Source organism: Carlito syrichta, unplaced genomic scaffold, assembly GCF_000164805.1.
Source record: "Carlito syrichta isolate Samal-C Ts95f unplaced genomic scaffold, Tarsius_syrichta-2.0.1 Scaffold315133, whole genome shotgun sequence".
Lineage (NCBI taxonomy): Eukaryota > Metazoa > Chordata > Mammalia > Primates > Tarsiidae > Carlito > Carlito syrichta.
Window position 1 is genome coordinate 293,868 of NW_007259229.1, and position 16,201 is coordinate 310,068.

Consider the following 16,201-nt stretch of genomic DNA (forward strand, 5'->3'; position numbering starts at 1 on the left):
CCCATTCTGTACATTTTTCTCACGGCTGCTTCCTCTGTAACTCACTGCTGAGTAGCTCCCACGGAAAACAGATGACTACAAAACCTAAAATACTTATTCTCTGACCCTTCACAGAAAGTTTGCCAACCTCTGACCTAAAAAATTAAGACTGCTTTTCAGCCAGTCTCTGTGGCTCAGTCTGTAATCCCAGGACTTTGGGAGCCCGTGGGTTCAAGACCAGTCTGGGCAACTTAGACCCCCCATCTCTACAATAAACCAAAAAATTAGTTGGGCGTGGTAGCGGAAGATTGAGACAGAAGGATCACCTGAGCCCAAGTTGAGGCTGTATTGGTCGGGAGCGTGCCACTGCCCTCCAGCCTGGGCAACGGAGTGAGATTCCAACAACAACAAAAACTGCTTTTCATTCATTTTTACATACTGAATGATCATAGCAAACTCAAGATGTGAAGAAAAAAAATTACTACCACGTCGCAAAGAGCTCATCAAAATAAGTAGTCTGGTTTCTAAACAATCAGTGATTAAATGGGTATTTTTGGCCATTTAATGGGTAATTTTGGCCTTGGAGAGAAGGGAGGTCACGGACCATTTTAATATGTTGCTGCTCTGAGCTGTTTAAAGCGTCACTACAATTCTGGGTGTGTGTGTGTGTGTGTATCTTTTTTAAGTTGGATTCTGTCACCCAGGCTGGAGTGCAGTGGCACGATCACGGTCACCATAGCCTCAACCTGCTGGGCTCAGGCAATCCTTCTGCCTCAGCCTTCCAAGTAGCTGGAACTGCAGGCATGCGCCACCACATCTGGCTAATTTTTTGATTTATTGTAAAGATGAGGTCTCGCCAAGTTGCCCAGGTTGGTCCCAAACCCGTGGGCTCAAGCAATTTTCTCACCGCTACCTCCCAAAGTGCTGGGATTATAGACGTGAGCCATTGTGTCCGGCCCAATGTATATATTTTATTTTATATTTTTGAGTCAGAGTCTCACTCTGTCGCCCAGGTTGGAGTGCAATGGCATGCTCACGGCTACCGCAGCCTGGACCTGCTGGGCTCAATCTTCTGCCGCAGACTTCCAAGTAGCTGGAACTACAGGCACACGCCATCACGTCCAGCTAATTTATCATAGAGATGAGGTCTCACCAAGTTGTCCAGGCTGATCTTGAACCTGAGGGCTCAGAAATTCTTTTACCTTGGCCTCCCAAAGTGCTGTAAATATAGGCGTGAGCCACCAAACCCAGCCAGTGTATATATTTTAAAACCCCAAATAACCAGTTTGTTTTGAATTACTTATGGTAACTTGCACTTACTACTCCCCCCTACTGGCCCCACTGTCCTGGGAGAGATGTGCCAAGAGCTAACTGGTATAGAAATATGACCCCTTTTGTAGGAAATAAGGACATAAGCTTGACAAGGTCCTTGTTTCTGGCCTGATTCCAACAGGAGCTTGGCCAGTGTTTTCTTCTCTTCATGTTTGCCCCTGAGAATGTTGTTTTAGCAGAATTCAGGTGCTGTGACCTCTAGTCTGCATAGGCTGAACGTAGCCTACTTCAATAATAACTTTACTCAGAACTTCAAAGAACATAGATGTTAATAGTTTTAGTGAGACTCTTAGAAAACAAAGATGTCAGTGCTATAGTAAGCTTGCCAGGGAAAGTCCTAAACGTTAACTTTTTCCCAGCTGATACTAGCATTAAAATATCTTTTGTTTATGTAGTTTTGCTCTATATAAGAAAACATGCTGTGAGAATAAACTCGCTCTCACCTATTGAGGAGACCTCCCAATCCCGTTGTTCTTTGTCTTTTTCTCATTCCTTCTCCCCACCTCAGGCCCTGCTCTACGGAGGTTGGACCTCTGCACCCTTTGCTGCCTCCTTAGGTAAGGGAGTCCACTGGCATATTTAGGGGAAGACCTGTTACTAGAGGGCAAACTGACAATGCTTCCTGTCTACGAAAGCCTGTGTACTGAACACAAAATGTGACGCCAGGCGCGGTGGCTCACGCCTGTAATCCCAGCACTTTGGGAGGCCGAGGTGAGAGGATTATCTGAGTCAGGGGTTCGAGACCAGCCTGGGAAACATGGCAAGACCTCATCTCTACAATTAAAAAAAAAATTAGCTGAGTGTGGTTGTGTGCCTACAGTTCCAGGTACTTGGAAGGCTGAGGTGTAAGGATCGCCTGTGCCCAGCAGGTTGAGGCTGTGGTGACTGTAGGCATGCCACTGTACTCCAGACTGGGCTATTGGGACTTCCACTCAAAAAAAAAAAAAAAAAAAGGGGAACCATAAAAACTTCTCTTCACAGATAAGGCAGGCCCAGAAGCAGTATTTTCAAGCCATACTAGGTTCGCCACACCCTTGTCCTCTTAAGAAATGATACACGGAAGGATCGCTGGAGCCCAGCAGGTCAAGGTTGCGATGGCCGGGAGTGGCCACTGCACTCCAGTCTGAGCAACAGAGTAAGACTCCAACTCAAAAAAAAAACAACAAATGATACATTTACTGGTCCAGATGTTCTTGCCGGATGTATTCTTTCCTGCCCATTTAAGTAAAAGCACACTTGCTACAACCCTTCATGGTACTTGTTGCTTTCTATATCAGACAACCAAGGGATGCCACCTTTCATCCTGACAGTCCACCCAGATAACCCGAGTCCAGGGCAGCAGGCCAGTGAACCCCCAGGGAGTCTTCCTAGTGCCCTGGCATCACACCTCAAGTCTACAAACACTGGTTGAGGGAGGGTATGGGAAACCCCCCTTGACTGTCACAAGGCATGGCAGAATGCAGGCCTGATGAACATGTCAAGACTCCCAAAGAAATGTTTTTCTCAGGCTGGAAGCTGCCCCTTTGGGTCTCAACTCTGACCCCAGCTGGCACACCACAGCACTTGGACGCAGCTGCAGGCAGAAAGCGGCAGAGGCTTCCCAAGACCTGGTGCAAGGGTAGGCAGCTCCACCCAGTGAAGGTGGAGAGGAAGGAGCAAGGGCTTCAGGGCGGCTCTTCCTGAGGCAAAGGTTGTCATGGGGACCCTGGCAGGAGGCCAGACAGGCAACAAGTACAAGGGCAGCCGCAGCTTGGCCTAGACATAAAAAAGACACGGCCCAAAGTGAAACTTCAACAACCTTTTATTACCAAACTCTCACAGGCAAGGTAACAGCAAAAACAGCATCCCTAAGATAAAAGATGAAGGTGCAGACCCAGTAAAAAGTGTTTCTTTAAAAAAAGATGGCAAAAAAACATATCTGCAGAAGTTTTTAAAAAATTAAAACTTTCAAGTGTTGCAGAAAAAAATATCCCAAAGGGATTTCAGTCCATAAAAAAACAGCATTTGGCAGTCTGTGCTGCCTCAAAAATCCCCAACTCGGGATAACCCTAGGAGAAAATCATCTCACTAAAAAAAAAAAAAAAAAAATCATCTCACTTAAAAATCTTTTCTTCCTTGATCAAATCCCACTGCTTATTCCATGAAACACCCAAGGAGTAACAGGATAAACGATACCCAGCTCACTTCTCTCAGCCCCTGTGTATTTGTTGAAACTCACACCAAGATTATTCCTTAGGAATCTTTCTCTACTATAATCAGGAAATCTACCCCTAATTTCTGGGCCAGATTTCTAGAAACTAGCAAAACATCCTTGAAAGATCAAGAGGGCAATGTACCTGGCGAAGGCTGGAGTGTCTGCTGAGCTGGGAAGGGGGAGCCTTTCGGATCATTCACGGTAGCAGCAGACACCAAACTGTGGCTGTTTCAAAAGGCACACTTCCCCCTTCAGCCATAACGCTAAGGGATGTGGAGAGAGTCAAGTGTGAGATCTCCCCCGTTTTCTAAGAAGTTTGCATATTTTAGGCCGAAGCCCCATCACAGAAAAAAGCATTTGGTCCACGAGTGGCCTCTGCTGTGTCTGGCCGAATAAAGCTGTCATTACTGGGCAGCCTGGTTGCTCTTCCCCTTTATACAGAATAATCAAGATTTAACAGGAAGATCTTCAGCTCAACCTCATGACTGACAAACGCTTGAACAGCAGCTTCTCAAAATCCATCGACAGACCCCACTCCCCTCAGGTGAGGATCACAGCTCCTTCCAGTTGATGGGCTTCTTGCCGGACTTCTGCAGCAGCTCATTGGTCTTAGAGAAGTGTCTACACCCAAAGAACCCCCTATACACAGACAGTGGGGAGGGATGAGCTGTCTGCAGGACATGATGCCGCTTCTGAAAAAGAACAAGAGAATCAAAGGTGGAGAATCAAAGATTTGGGGCTTTTTCTTTTAAAGGACTGTGGCTTCTGCATTTTAAGACCCTATGCAATTCCCCTTTGCCCTCTTCAAAGTCTCCCATCTGCCTAAGTGGAACATTCAGCACTTGTATTAGAGCGTTAAATCCATTTGCTCATTTGTAGGGCAACTACCTACCTTTGCTAGGCTCTGATACACAAAGAGGATCAGTCTCAGCCATTAATTTGGCAATTCTGTGCAATTTATACAGTCCGTATCTTACTCTCCAGCAATTCTCCTGCTGAGGTTGTATTTACTAAAGAATGCTGTGTGGCTGGGCACAGTGGCTCAAGCCTGTAATCTCAGAACTTTGGGAAGCCAAGGTGAGAGGACTGCCTGAGTTCAGGGGTTTGAGACCAGCCTGGGCAACTTGGTGAGACCTCATCTCTACAATAAATCAAAAAACTAGCTGGGTATGGTGGCACGTGTCTGTAGTTCCAGATACTTAGAAGGCTGAGGCAGAAGGATCACCTGAGTCCAGCAGGTTGAGGCTGCGGTGGCCATGAGTGTGTCACTGCACTCCAGTCTGGGCGACAGAGTGAGACTCCAACTCAGAAAAACAAACAAAAAATCCTGCCCTCAGTTGAAAATGTTGTTTAGTTTAAGATGCATTTAATACATCTAACCTGCTGAGCATCTTGGCTTAGCCTGCCCTAAACATGCCTTAAACATGCTCAGAACACTCACATTAGCCTATGTCAGGCAAAAAAAAAAAAAAGCCTATTTTACAAAAAAGTGTTGACTCTGATTGTAATTTACTGACCACCACTGAAAGTGAAAATCAATGGTTGACCGCATACTCAAAGTGCAGTTCCTATGCACCAATGTAGTTGAAAAATCAAGTCGAACCTCATTAGAAAGGGACCACCTGTACTGAAACAAATATGCATGCATAAGGGGATCAGTTCACTGTAATACTGCTTATGTCACCTAAAAGCTAATTTACATCCAATGCTATGAAATTGACTAAATTTTTTCTAAAGTTCTACGACCTCTAAAATATAAAGTGGAAATGTGACCTCTAAAAGTTATCAAGTGGGAAAAAAAGCAAAAAAAAAAAAAAAATTTTTTTTTTTGGGTCGAGTCTGTTACCCAGGCTGGAGTGCAGTGACACACTCGTGGCCACCACAGCCTCAACCTGTAGGGCTCAGGTGATCCTTCCAAGTAGCTGGAACCACAGGCACACACCACCACACGCAGTTAATTTTTTCATTTATTGTAGAGACGAGTTCTCGCCTAGTTGCCCAGGCTGGTCTCATACCCCTGGGCTCAGTCAATCCTCTTGCCTCCATTTCCCAAAGTGCTAGAATTACAGGCATGAACCACCATGCCCAGCTTCAAAATAAATTAATTCATTTAAAAATATTTTTAGGCCAGGTGCTCACACCTACAATTCCAGTGATTTGGAAGACTGAGGTACAAGGACTGTTTGAGACCAGGAGTTATAGACCAGCCTGGGCAACATAGCAAGAACCCTTTTTCCACAAAAAACATAAAATTAGATAGGCATGGTGGTATGTGCCTATAGACCCAGTTACAGATGTGATTAAAGCAGGAAGATAGCTTGAGTCCAGGAGGTTGAGGTCTGCTAGGTACCGGGCCACACAGCAGGAGAGAGCAGAGCTCTGCTTCCTATCAGATCAGTGGCAGCATTAGATTCTCATAGGAGCGTGAACCATATTGTGAACTGCACATGCGGGCTCTAGGTTGTGGTCTCCTTATGAGAATGTAATGCCTAATGATCCTCCTGCTGTCCGTGAAAAAATTGTCTTCCATGAAACCAGTCCCTGATGTCAAAAAGGTTGGGAACCACTGTTGTAGAGGGTCCTTACACACACCTAGATGGGACAGCCAACTACACACCGAGGGTACAAGGCACAAACCAGAGCTGCACATTCCTGTCTGAATACTGTGGGCCACCGTAATAGTGGGAAGAATCTGTGTATAGAAAAGGTACCTAAACACAGGAAAGGCACAGCAAAAATGCAGTATTATAATCCCCTAGGACCAACATTGTATACGTGGTTTGTTGTTGACTAAAATGTTATGTGGCACATGACTATACTTTGATTTTTTAAAATGTTAACTGCAGTTATTTGAGCAGGCAGACTATAGGCCATTTTTGTCTTCCTCTTCATTCTTTTCTGTATGTGAAAACCAACTAGCAAATTATTGCTTCTTAAACATCCCTGCCTTCAAGGGGGTTCGGTCCAGGAAGGCTGATAATGAAAGCAAGGCAGCCAAGTGTGATTATGAGCACAGAGCCTGCAGCCAGACTGGTTTAAGGCCCAGCTATTCCAGTTATGCTAACTCAGTAGTTGAATAACACAGCAAGTTGGGGAAGTCTCTGCAACCCTAGGCTGTGTCAACTTTCACCTGTAAATTGAGAATAATAGCACCTAGCTTATGAAGTTACTGTGAAGGGTCAGATGAAGTTCCTGGGTACACACGCCAAGTACTAAACATGCAAGCAGCACAGGCCCCTGAAAATGAAAGCTCTGCACAACTTTGAAGGGTAAGTCCGTCAGCCTCCCAAGGACAGGACCTACCCGTCTGGGCAGAGGAAGCAGGATATGCAGAGGAAGCCAGGAAAGAGGGGCACGGTGAGGAAGTTCAGGCGGGTCAGTCAGGCTACAAGCAGAGAGTCATGGCTGAGAAGATGGCTGGGGCCATGTTATCTGCACCAGTTTGTCAGCCCAAGTCAAGGCCTTCCAGGCACGATCATAACCCTTCAGGCAGGAACAGATGAGGGCCTGAACCAAGGCAAAGGTGGTTAGTTGGGGACGTATTTGATAGAGAAGAAGGGGAAGAAAGAACCAGATATGAATGACTACATATGGGTAGGGCAGAGAGAAAGAGAGGAAGGCAGATACCATGAATGGCATTGTATCTGGTTGGACAACTAAATGGTGATGGTTTTAATCACTGGGGAGTACAGAGGAACAAGTTTAGTGAAGGACAGATGAAAGGAGAAGAAAACTTGGAAAATGTTTAATTTGATGTACTTATAGGTCAACAGTAAGAAGGCACTATATAGAGAGCTCAGGTGAGACACTAGGCTAGAGACATGCAACTTGGTTCAATGATTAAGCAACTTTAATCACTGTTTACTTTTGGACTAAACCATGTTTCATAAAGATTATCAGCATACTGAATCAAGAGCTGTCAGCCACAAGCCCCCCTAACAGACTGAATTTTATTACTCTTGTGCACATACATAAACAGACCTTCATTCATACAGGTCAGACCTCAGGTCTTTCATCCAAGGATAAAGTATGTTCCTACTTCAAAGGCTTTGTGAGAGTTAAGTAAGATGCAAGCACTCAACTTGGCCCCTGACATAGGGTAGCAGTTCAATATACCTGCTAGGTGGCCTCAGTTAAGTCTTCCTTTGCTTATTTACTCTCTAACTTCCCCCCACCCTCACTCCCCAACCCAATGTCTCTTCCAGTTGCCAGAGCTGAACACTTGTTCCTGGCTCCTCTCCCTCCCACTACCCCAGTCTCCATCAAACCACTATCACCTCTAGACACCTTGTCCCTGAGAGGCAGCAGTGGCGACTGGAAAAGCAGGACTGGGATGTTTTTAGGAGGCAGAGTTCACAGGATTTATTGGAGTGTAGAGAATTCAAGAATGACTTAGGCTTTTGATCTCTGCAACCAGGTATAAAGTGCTTCAGTGGGGGGGGGGTTGGGCGAGTGGAGAACAGAAGTGGCAGGCTGGTGGAGAACAGAAGTGGCAGGCTGGTGGAGGATGCAGGGAGGGCAGCAACCAGTTTGGTCGTGTTGGGTGTTTGCAATTAGCCTCGTGTAAATGATGATCACTAATCATATTTTCATGAGGAAGTTAAATTAGTGATTAAGTAGAAGACTTTGTGTTTTCCAAATGCTCTCAAATTTCTTGGAAGCAGAAATGTGCCGTATTCACCACTTACAGCATCGCTTGCTAAATGAAAGGTAACCAGGGACCTTGTATCTTACATGACAAGTTCATGCTTACATGACTAACTTCATGAAGCCACATGTTAGCCAGTTGCTTTCCTCATCACAACTCACCACTCTTATTATAATTTCTGAATTCTGCTGTTTTCAATGGGAAACTCAGCCCTAATTATAAGTTTTAAGGGAAAATAAAACGTACTATCATGGATTTTCCAGGACTTAGAATTACCTAAAACAAAACAAAACAGAACAAAACCACATACCCTATCGATGGCACTGCCCTTCTTCTGAGCATAAGAGCCCCAGAGCAAGAAGACAAGGCCATTCGAGTTCTTATTCAGCCAGGATACCACTGCATCAGTAAATTGCTCCCAGCCTCTCTCCTTATGAGAATTGGCTTGATGGGCCCGAACAGTAAGGACAGCATTGAGTAGAAGAACACCTACAACACACAGGGGAGATGTAGGTTAAAAGTAGGCCCCAACAAACAAGCCCAGATACCTAGCAACAGGGATTACATGCATGACCAACAAAACAGGCCATAAAGGTGTTATGACACAACCAGCGGCAACCTGTGGGCAAGGAGATTAGAGAGCTTTTTATTTTCATCACTGCCCTTTTGGCTTCTTCCAAATTTGTTGCAGTGAACACACCTTAGATCCCTCAGCAGAATGAATTATCTTAGAAAACACCTTGGCTGGGCGTGGTGGCTCACATCTATAATTCCAGCACTTTGGGAGGCCAAAACGAGAGGACGCCTGAGTTCAGGGGTTCGAGACCAGCCTGGGTTCTTGGTGAGACTTCATCTCTACAATAAATCAAAAAATTGGCTGGGCATGGTGGCATGCGTCTGTAGTTACAGCTACTTGGAAGGCTGAGGTGGAAGGATTGCCTAAGCCCAGCATGTCGAAGACTCTGAGACTCTGACTCAAAAAAAAAAAAAAAAAAAAGAGAGAGAAAACATCCTAAGTGATACCAAATAACATCAGAACACAAAAAAAGGCCAAAATATTTCCAGAAATGAAAAATCTAACTACAAGAAACCAGAGTAAATTCTTTCCTTTTCCTGGTTGTAGATAGTCTGGTGAAACAGCAAGTTTCCTAGATAGGTATTAAAACAATGCACACACAACCCATGTGTCAAAATGAGCAGAGTTAAGGCCACCTTTGGAGTGGTCTAAGTTAGGTGAAGTAGATTCACAAGGGACAAACTTTTGCCTTTCAAATTACAACTAAAACATGAAAGAGGGGGTAGGATTGGCAGTTAAGGCAAACTGCCAGGGGAGAGAGAGGCATACCTTATCAACAAGAGTACCTGCATAATGAACATTTGTACACTTAAACCCGAATTGTACCACCCCCTCATCTTTAAAACAAAGAAAAATAAAACAAAAACAAAAAAAGGCTTACATAAGAAAGAGACTGGTCAGGTGCGGTGGCCCAAGCCTATAATCCCAGCACTTTGGAAGGCTGAGGCAAGCGGACTGCCTGAGTCTGCAGGTTCAAGATCAGCCTGGGCAACAGGGTGAGACCTCGTCTCTACTATAAATCAAAAAATTAGACGGGCATGGTAACGTACGTCTGTAGTTCCAGCTACTTGGAAGGCTGAGGTGGAAGGATCGCCTAAGACCAGCAGGTGAAGGCTGCAGTGGCCACAGGTATGCTACTGCACTCCAGCCTAAGACACCAACTCAAAAAAAAAAAAGAGAGACCAATGATGGTTCACAACCACATGAATGTACTTACTGCTAATGAACTAGACACTTTAAAATAGTTAAGAAGGTAAATCTTAAGAATAGTTAAGAAGGTATGATATGTTATTAAAATAAAAAAGATTAACAATTGTGAAAAAATATATAACTAAAACATGAAAGAAAACATTGGCTGTAGGATAAAACTGAGAGATACATTTTTTTCACTTGTATAAATTAGCCATTTTATTCGAGCTCTCTAGTTCTTTATGGCAACCCTTTAAAAATACAAACAAACAGGACAGAAAAAAGACTGTAGGTATCAGTCTAAAACCTATCTAGCAGTGGGTGGCTTACCTTGTTTGGCCCACCCAGATAAATCTCCATGGCCAGGATGAACAAAAGCATCTATATCTGTAGACAGCTCTTTATAAATGTTCTCCAAACTGAAAGCAAGCCAGAAAAAAAAAAAAACCAGACTCTTTAGTATAACATTGAAGCTCAGTAACCTCCAAGATACGTATGAAAAGGTTAGAGGTTCCAGCCAGCCTTTGGAGAGGACAATGGAACATACTACACTGATGAGTGTAGCGTGTTCTACTACTCCTTCTGACAGGTTGATCTGCCAAAGACTTTCATTTGCATTTAAATAACAGCATTTTGGAAGAACCAAGTAAATCAGTTACAAGCCCCCCTCCCTTCTTAGTTTCTACCTTTATATGGTTATCATATTTATATGTTATATACAAAATCCTCCAAAGCAGCAGTTCTTAACCAGGAATGATTAGCCCCCACCCCCCAAGAGACTTGTGGCAATGTGTGAACAATTTTCATTGTCACAAGAAGAGGGGTGCTCCTGGCATCACAACCTCCCTCCCCTACAACAAAGAATGACTCGCCTCAATGTCAGTAATGCTGAGATTGAGAAATCCAGTTCCAAGGCTAGTGAAAAGTTCCCCTAAATTGTCCCATCTGTAATTTGCAAAGTACACATCTGAAAGGAATCACGACTGGATTGGAGCCACCTGTTAAGCAAATGTACCTGGGTGGAGGTGGAACAGGTCTTTGTACACTAAAACAGAGCCCATGAGCTTGATTGGGTCCATGATACGGATCCTGTCCCAGGATGACAACTTTCACCTGTGAACGAACACCAGGTGGCAAGGAATTAAACAATACTATCATGTAAGCAGTATAAATGAATACCTGGCAGATTGACAACCTACACAAAAGGACACAAGAAGGAGGGCCCCCTCTTGACACAACTGAGAACCCCAAGAGGGAGTAACTGACTCAGCCCATCACTTCCCACTGCCAAATTATCCTTCACTCAATCACCCTAAGCGCTGCCCCATCCTCTTCTCTGACATATGTTTGAAACAAGTTGGGGTCAACTTTGCCTTCATCTCCTTCATTCTTCAAATTACAAAAGTGAACATGTCCTTGTAATAAGTACAACCGCTTTCTGGTCATCCTCATCCCCTACAGAGTGAACCATTTTTAATTAACAATACAATTGGGGTTACTGGACACATTACCCTACATCTTGTATTCCTTACTTTGTATATTTTGTCAACAGAGTGCTCAATTGCTACTCATGGGCAGTCATCAGCTTTGTTTCCCAATGTTTTCCATTACAAAAAATATTGCAATAAGCATCCTAGTACACATATCCTCACACACTGTTGCTTTAACTTCTATGGCACAGCTCTGTTAACAGCGGAGGTGTAAGTCAAAGGGTAAGTGTATGTTAAACTTTCACAAACATGTGCCCAGTGACTTTTCAACGAGCTAAAGCAATTCAAATTTCCCACCCGCGGCATGAGGGTGCCAGCTTCCCTATATCATCTAGTGGACAGAGCCAGAAGTGAGCAAGGTCAGATCCCAAAGGCCATGGGAATAGGTGGCAAAAGGCACAGGTAATAAGGTCCCCGTCACAGAAGTTGTTGGAATACAGGCCAGCTCATCCTTTCGATTTGGTGCCCGCCTATCTCACCTTCATTCTCAAGCTTCTGCCCATGGTGTTCTTTCTTACAATCTTCCTCCATATCTGATGTACTCTTTGACCTTCAGAACACAGCTCCAGATGTTCCCATGACCAGGAGGCATTTGGGGACCACTTGTCCCACCCTTTGGTGCCCTAGTATACTATTGCTGGCATATTCTCTTCTGTGAAGCAACTCATCTCCACAGAAAAGCTTTTGGGCTCAGGGCCTCTAGTCCTGGACAAGGGAGGATCTTGGGCAAGCTACCTAACCTCTCTCCGCCCCTCCAGATGCTGGTCTTCAAAGATGCCCCCTGGGCTCATCCCAGCCTCCTATGCTTAGTACGTCTTTTTTTTGCGTTTTCCCTGTTTATATCCATCATCAGTAGTCAAAACAGACCCTTCAAACAAGAAGCAAAGTAGTTACTAAGTTTAATGGACTTAGTTTCACTTCAAAACCTAGGAGCTACAGCTAGATGTAATGGCACACGATCGTAACCACAGCACTTTGGGAGGCCAAGGCGGGAGGATTGCTTGAACCCAGATGTTCCAGCCCAGCCCAGCCAACACAGCCAAGACCTCATCTCTACAAAAAAATTTTAAAAAATAAGCCAGGCATAGAGGCATGCACCTTAATCCCAGCTATAAGCTGAGATTGAGGCTGCAGTATGCCATGATTGTGCCATTGCTCTCCAGCCTGGGTGACAAAGTGAGACTCTGACTCAAAAAACAAACAGGCTGGGCTCAGTGGCTCAGCCTGAAATACCAGCACTTTGGGAGGCCAAGGCCAGTGGGTTGCCTGAGTCTGCAGGTTTGAGAACAGCCCAGGCAACTTGGCGAGACCTTGTCTCTACAATAAATAAAAAAAACTAGCCAGGCATGGTAGTGCACATCTGTAGTTCTGGCTACTTGGAAGGCTGAGGCAGAAGGATCGCTGGAGCCCAGTAGGTCGATGCTGGGATGGCCGTGAGCGTGTCACTGCACTCCAGCCTGGGCGACAGAGTGAGACTCGAGCTCAAAAAAACAAAAACAAAAACACAAGAGGCAAACAAACCAACCATAGGAACCACACTGCAAGTTCTTGTTCTAAAATTAAAATTGTGAAATTTTCTAACTTTTGGGTGTGGCTGCCTTATCAAGATGGCTTATTTATCTATTTGGCTTCTATTTGATTTAACAGATTGTCTATGAAATCACAAGATTCCTGCCCCTGCTTACAAAATGAAGGAGGGTAAACAGTAAGAATAAAACCTAACGCCTTCAGCATAAGCAGGTACCAAATATACTGTAGTGGTTCAGAGGAAAACTAACCAGATCACAGAGGTAGTGGGCAACAGACTTCAAGGAGGTGCCATAGACAGACCCAGTTGGTTTTCAAGACAGAAATGGGCAGGGTTGCTACACTGTCCAACTCTGGAATGAAAAAGTAGAGGCAGAGGTAATACTGGGGGGTAGGATATGTCTATATCTGAGGAGAGTTTTGCATGTTCAGCTCTCAAAGAGTTCATACTGGAAGAGGCCATAAACAAGACTGTGTTTATCTGTTTGTTTAGAGTCAGAGTCTCACTGTCACCCAGGCTGGAGAATAGTGGCACACTCATGGCTACCAAAGCCTCAACCTGCTGGGCTCAGGCGATCCTTCCACTTCAGCCTTCCAAGTAGCTGGAACTACAGACATACACCACCACTCCCTACTAATTTTTTAAATATATTTTAGAGAGGAGGTCTTGCCCAGACTGGTCTTGAACCCATGGGCACAGATAATCCTCTCGCCTCCACCTCCCAAAGTGCTGGAATTACAGGCATGAGCCATCACGCCTGGCCACAAACAAGATTTTGAACAGCATACTGACATAATGAGAGCCACCAATCAACAATTGCTAAATAGGACAAACTGGAGCAAAGCGATTTGTTAACAGAATCCCAAAACTGCTCAGGCAAAGAAATCAAGAGCTCAAAGTGTCAACTATGGCCAGGCATGGTGGCTCACACCTATAAGCCCAGCACTTTGGAAGGTGACAGGATTGCCTGAGCCCAGGGGTTTGAGATCAGCCTGGGCAACTTGGCAAGACCTCACCTCTACATTAAGTAAAAAACTCAACCAGGCATAGTGGCACATGCCTATAGTTCCAGCTATTTAGAAGGCTAAGGTGGAAGGATCACCTAAGCCCTGCAGGGCAAGGCTGTGGTAGCCTCTGAGCGTACCACTGCACTCCAGTCAGGGGGAGGTTGGGACTCCGACTCAAAAAAAAAAATAAATAAAATAAACAAAGAATGTGCCAACTATAAGAACAGTGGTCAAATCAAGGTGGGACTAATGGAATAACAAGATATGAGGGCATACAGAAATAAGGAATATGTACACATTTTTCTTTGCTGCATAAATAACATAGCGAACATTAAAAACAGGCCAGGGGCGGTGGCTCACGCCTATAATCCCAGCACTTTGGGAGGTTGAGATGAGAGGATTGCCTGAGCCTACAAGTTCGACACAAGCTCTGGCAACTTGGTGAGACTTCATCTTTACAATAAAAAAGTTGGGTGACAAAAAAGTTGCTGGGCATGGTGAGTGTGCCTGTAGTTTCAGCTACTTGGAAGGTTGAGATGGAAGGATTGCCTGAGCCCAGCAGGTCGAGGCTGCGGTGGCAGGGGAGCGTGCCACTGCCCTCCAGCCTAGGTGACAGAGTGAGACTCCAACTCAAAACAAAACAAAACAAAACAACCACAGCAAACATAGACTGAAATAGCCAAACCTTCACAATTTCGGTGTTTTCTTTACTACCAAATTACGGATTGTGGCTAAACTCCAGTGTCTCTAATTAGAAAATATTATTTGGCCAGTGTGGTGGGTCAGCCTGTAATCTCAGCACTTTGGGAGGCAAAGAGAGAGACCAGCCTGGCCAACTTGGTGAGATCTCATCTCTACAAAAAACAAAATCACAAAGGCTAGTTGGGTGTGGTGGCGTAGTGGCCTGTAATTCTAGCTACTTGGAAGGCTGAGGCGGAAGGATCGCCTGAGCCCAGCAGGTCAAGGCTGCAGTGGCCATGGCCATGAGTGTGCCACTGCACTCCAGCCTGGGCGACAAGAGTGAGACTCCAACTCAAAGAGAAAAAGAAATACTATCTGATTCCCTCCCCCTAATAAAATTCATTAGCAACCTATACTCACATCTCTTATGTCACACATTTGGGTCCAGGTGAAGACTTGGTGTGGGGGTGGATAAACAGTGTGACGTTTTCTTTCTTCTGCAACAAATCCCATGAGCTGATTTAAAGATAGAATAGACTTAAAACCACATTCTCACCTAACCACAAGAACTTAATAAGAAAGCTGCTAAAGCAAGTTATTTGGCGCATCATCCAGCTCTACGTTTAATATCCAATTTTTTAGAAAAGCAACAAAATCATTACCTGCCCGCCACCTTAGTGGCTCAATCCCATCAACTTCCACCCTCCGTCTTTTGCCCAGCTGGGTTAAAGTCGATCTGCCAGGCGGCTTTAGTTTTCCGAGGGTGCCACAGCCCCTTCTCTTCTCAAAAGGCCACGCCAGGTTCCACTCAGGCTGCCGGCTGGCTTCACCACGCCAGCCTTTCTTGGATAGCAGAGAAAGTGGCTTCTTAAAAGAAGCCACAGTGTCATCTCACAGTCAGTAACAACTCTAATCAAGTAAAAAAGTGGGATTCACAACTGAGGTACGAGAGGCGGGGAATGCTGTGGCTTTCACCCACGAGTTCTGTAAACAGCCTCCGACCCACGCAGCGGGCGTTCTCGTTTTGGCCGGGCGCCATGGCCCCGGCGGGAGGATCGCTCTCGCCCACAGGTTCGCGACAAGCCCGGGCAAAAAAGCAACACCTCGTCTCTTAAAAGCATCGTGCGTACCCCAAACACCGAGGCACGGTTCCACCCCCTTCTCGCGGAAAGGGCGCTAAAGGAGGGAGCCGAGGCGCCCACGGAAGTCGCGCCCCGCACGCGGGGGCTGGGCCGGCGGCCGCCACGCCCGCCTCCGGAGCAGGACGGCGTCCGCTCACCTGGATGAAGTACGGCTTCCCGAACTCGCCGCTGAGGGGCTTCTTCCAGCTCTCCCCGAAGCCCACGGGCACGTTCCGGGCCGCGAGCCTGAGCAAGGCCGCGGCCTTGTTCCGCTGTATGCGGTCCAGCTGCTCGGCGCTCAGCGGCGAGGAGGGCTGCGCGCCGGGCACGTCCGGCCCGTCTCGGGCCTTCTTGGCGGCGCCGGCCTGCGAGGAAGCCCCGCAGGGGCGGGTCACCAGCAGCCTCCGGCCCCAGCCCAGGGGCCCGCGGCGGAAGACGCCCCTGTCGCGGAGCCGG

At 45.9% G+C, this 16,201-nt stretch overlaps 1 protein-coding gene across 1 annotated transcript in view; it reads right to left on the reverse strand.

Annotated features, from left to right (window-relative positions):
* Positions 1 to 3,921: 3,921 nt before the first annotated feature.
* The window catches only part of UNG (uracil DNA glycosylase), a 12,466-nt gene continuing 186 nt past the window's right edge, over positions 3,922 to 16,201 (reverse strand). Inside the window, exons 2-7 of the mRNA XM_021706088.1 lie at positions 15,904 to 16,186; positions 15,045 to 15,140; positions 10,934 to 11,031; positions 10,249 to 10,337; positions 8,464 to 8,642; positions 3,922 to 4,197 (exon numbers count right to left, since the gene is read on the reverse strand). Of these exons, the coding sequence (XP_021561763.1) occupies positions 4,057 to 4,197; positions 8,464 to 8,642; positions 10,249 to 10,337; positions 10,934 to 11,031; positions 15,045 to 15,140; positions 15,904 to 16,186 (886 nt within the window). The 3' untranslated portion in view covers positions 3,922 to 4,056. The remainder of the gene's footprint in view (positions 4,198 to 8,463; positions 8,643 to 10,248; positions 10,338 to 10,933; positions 11,032 to 15,044; positions 15,141 to 15,903; positions 16,187 to 16,201) is intronic.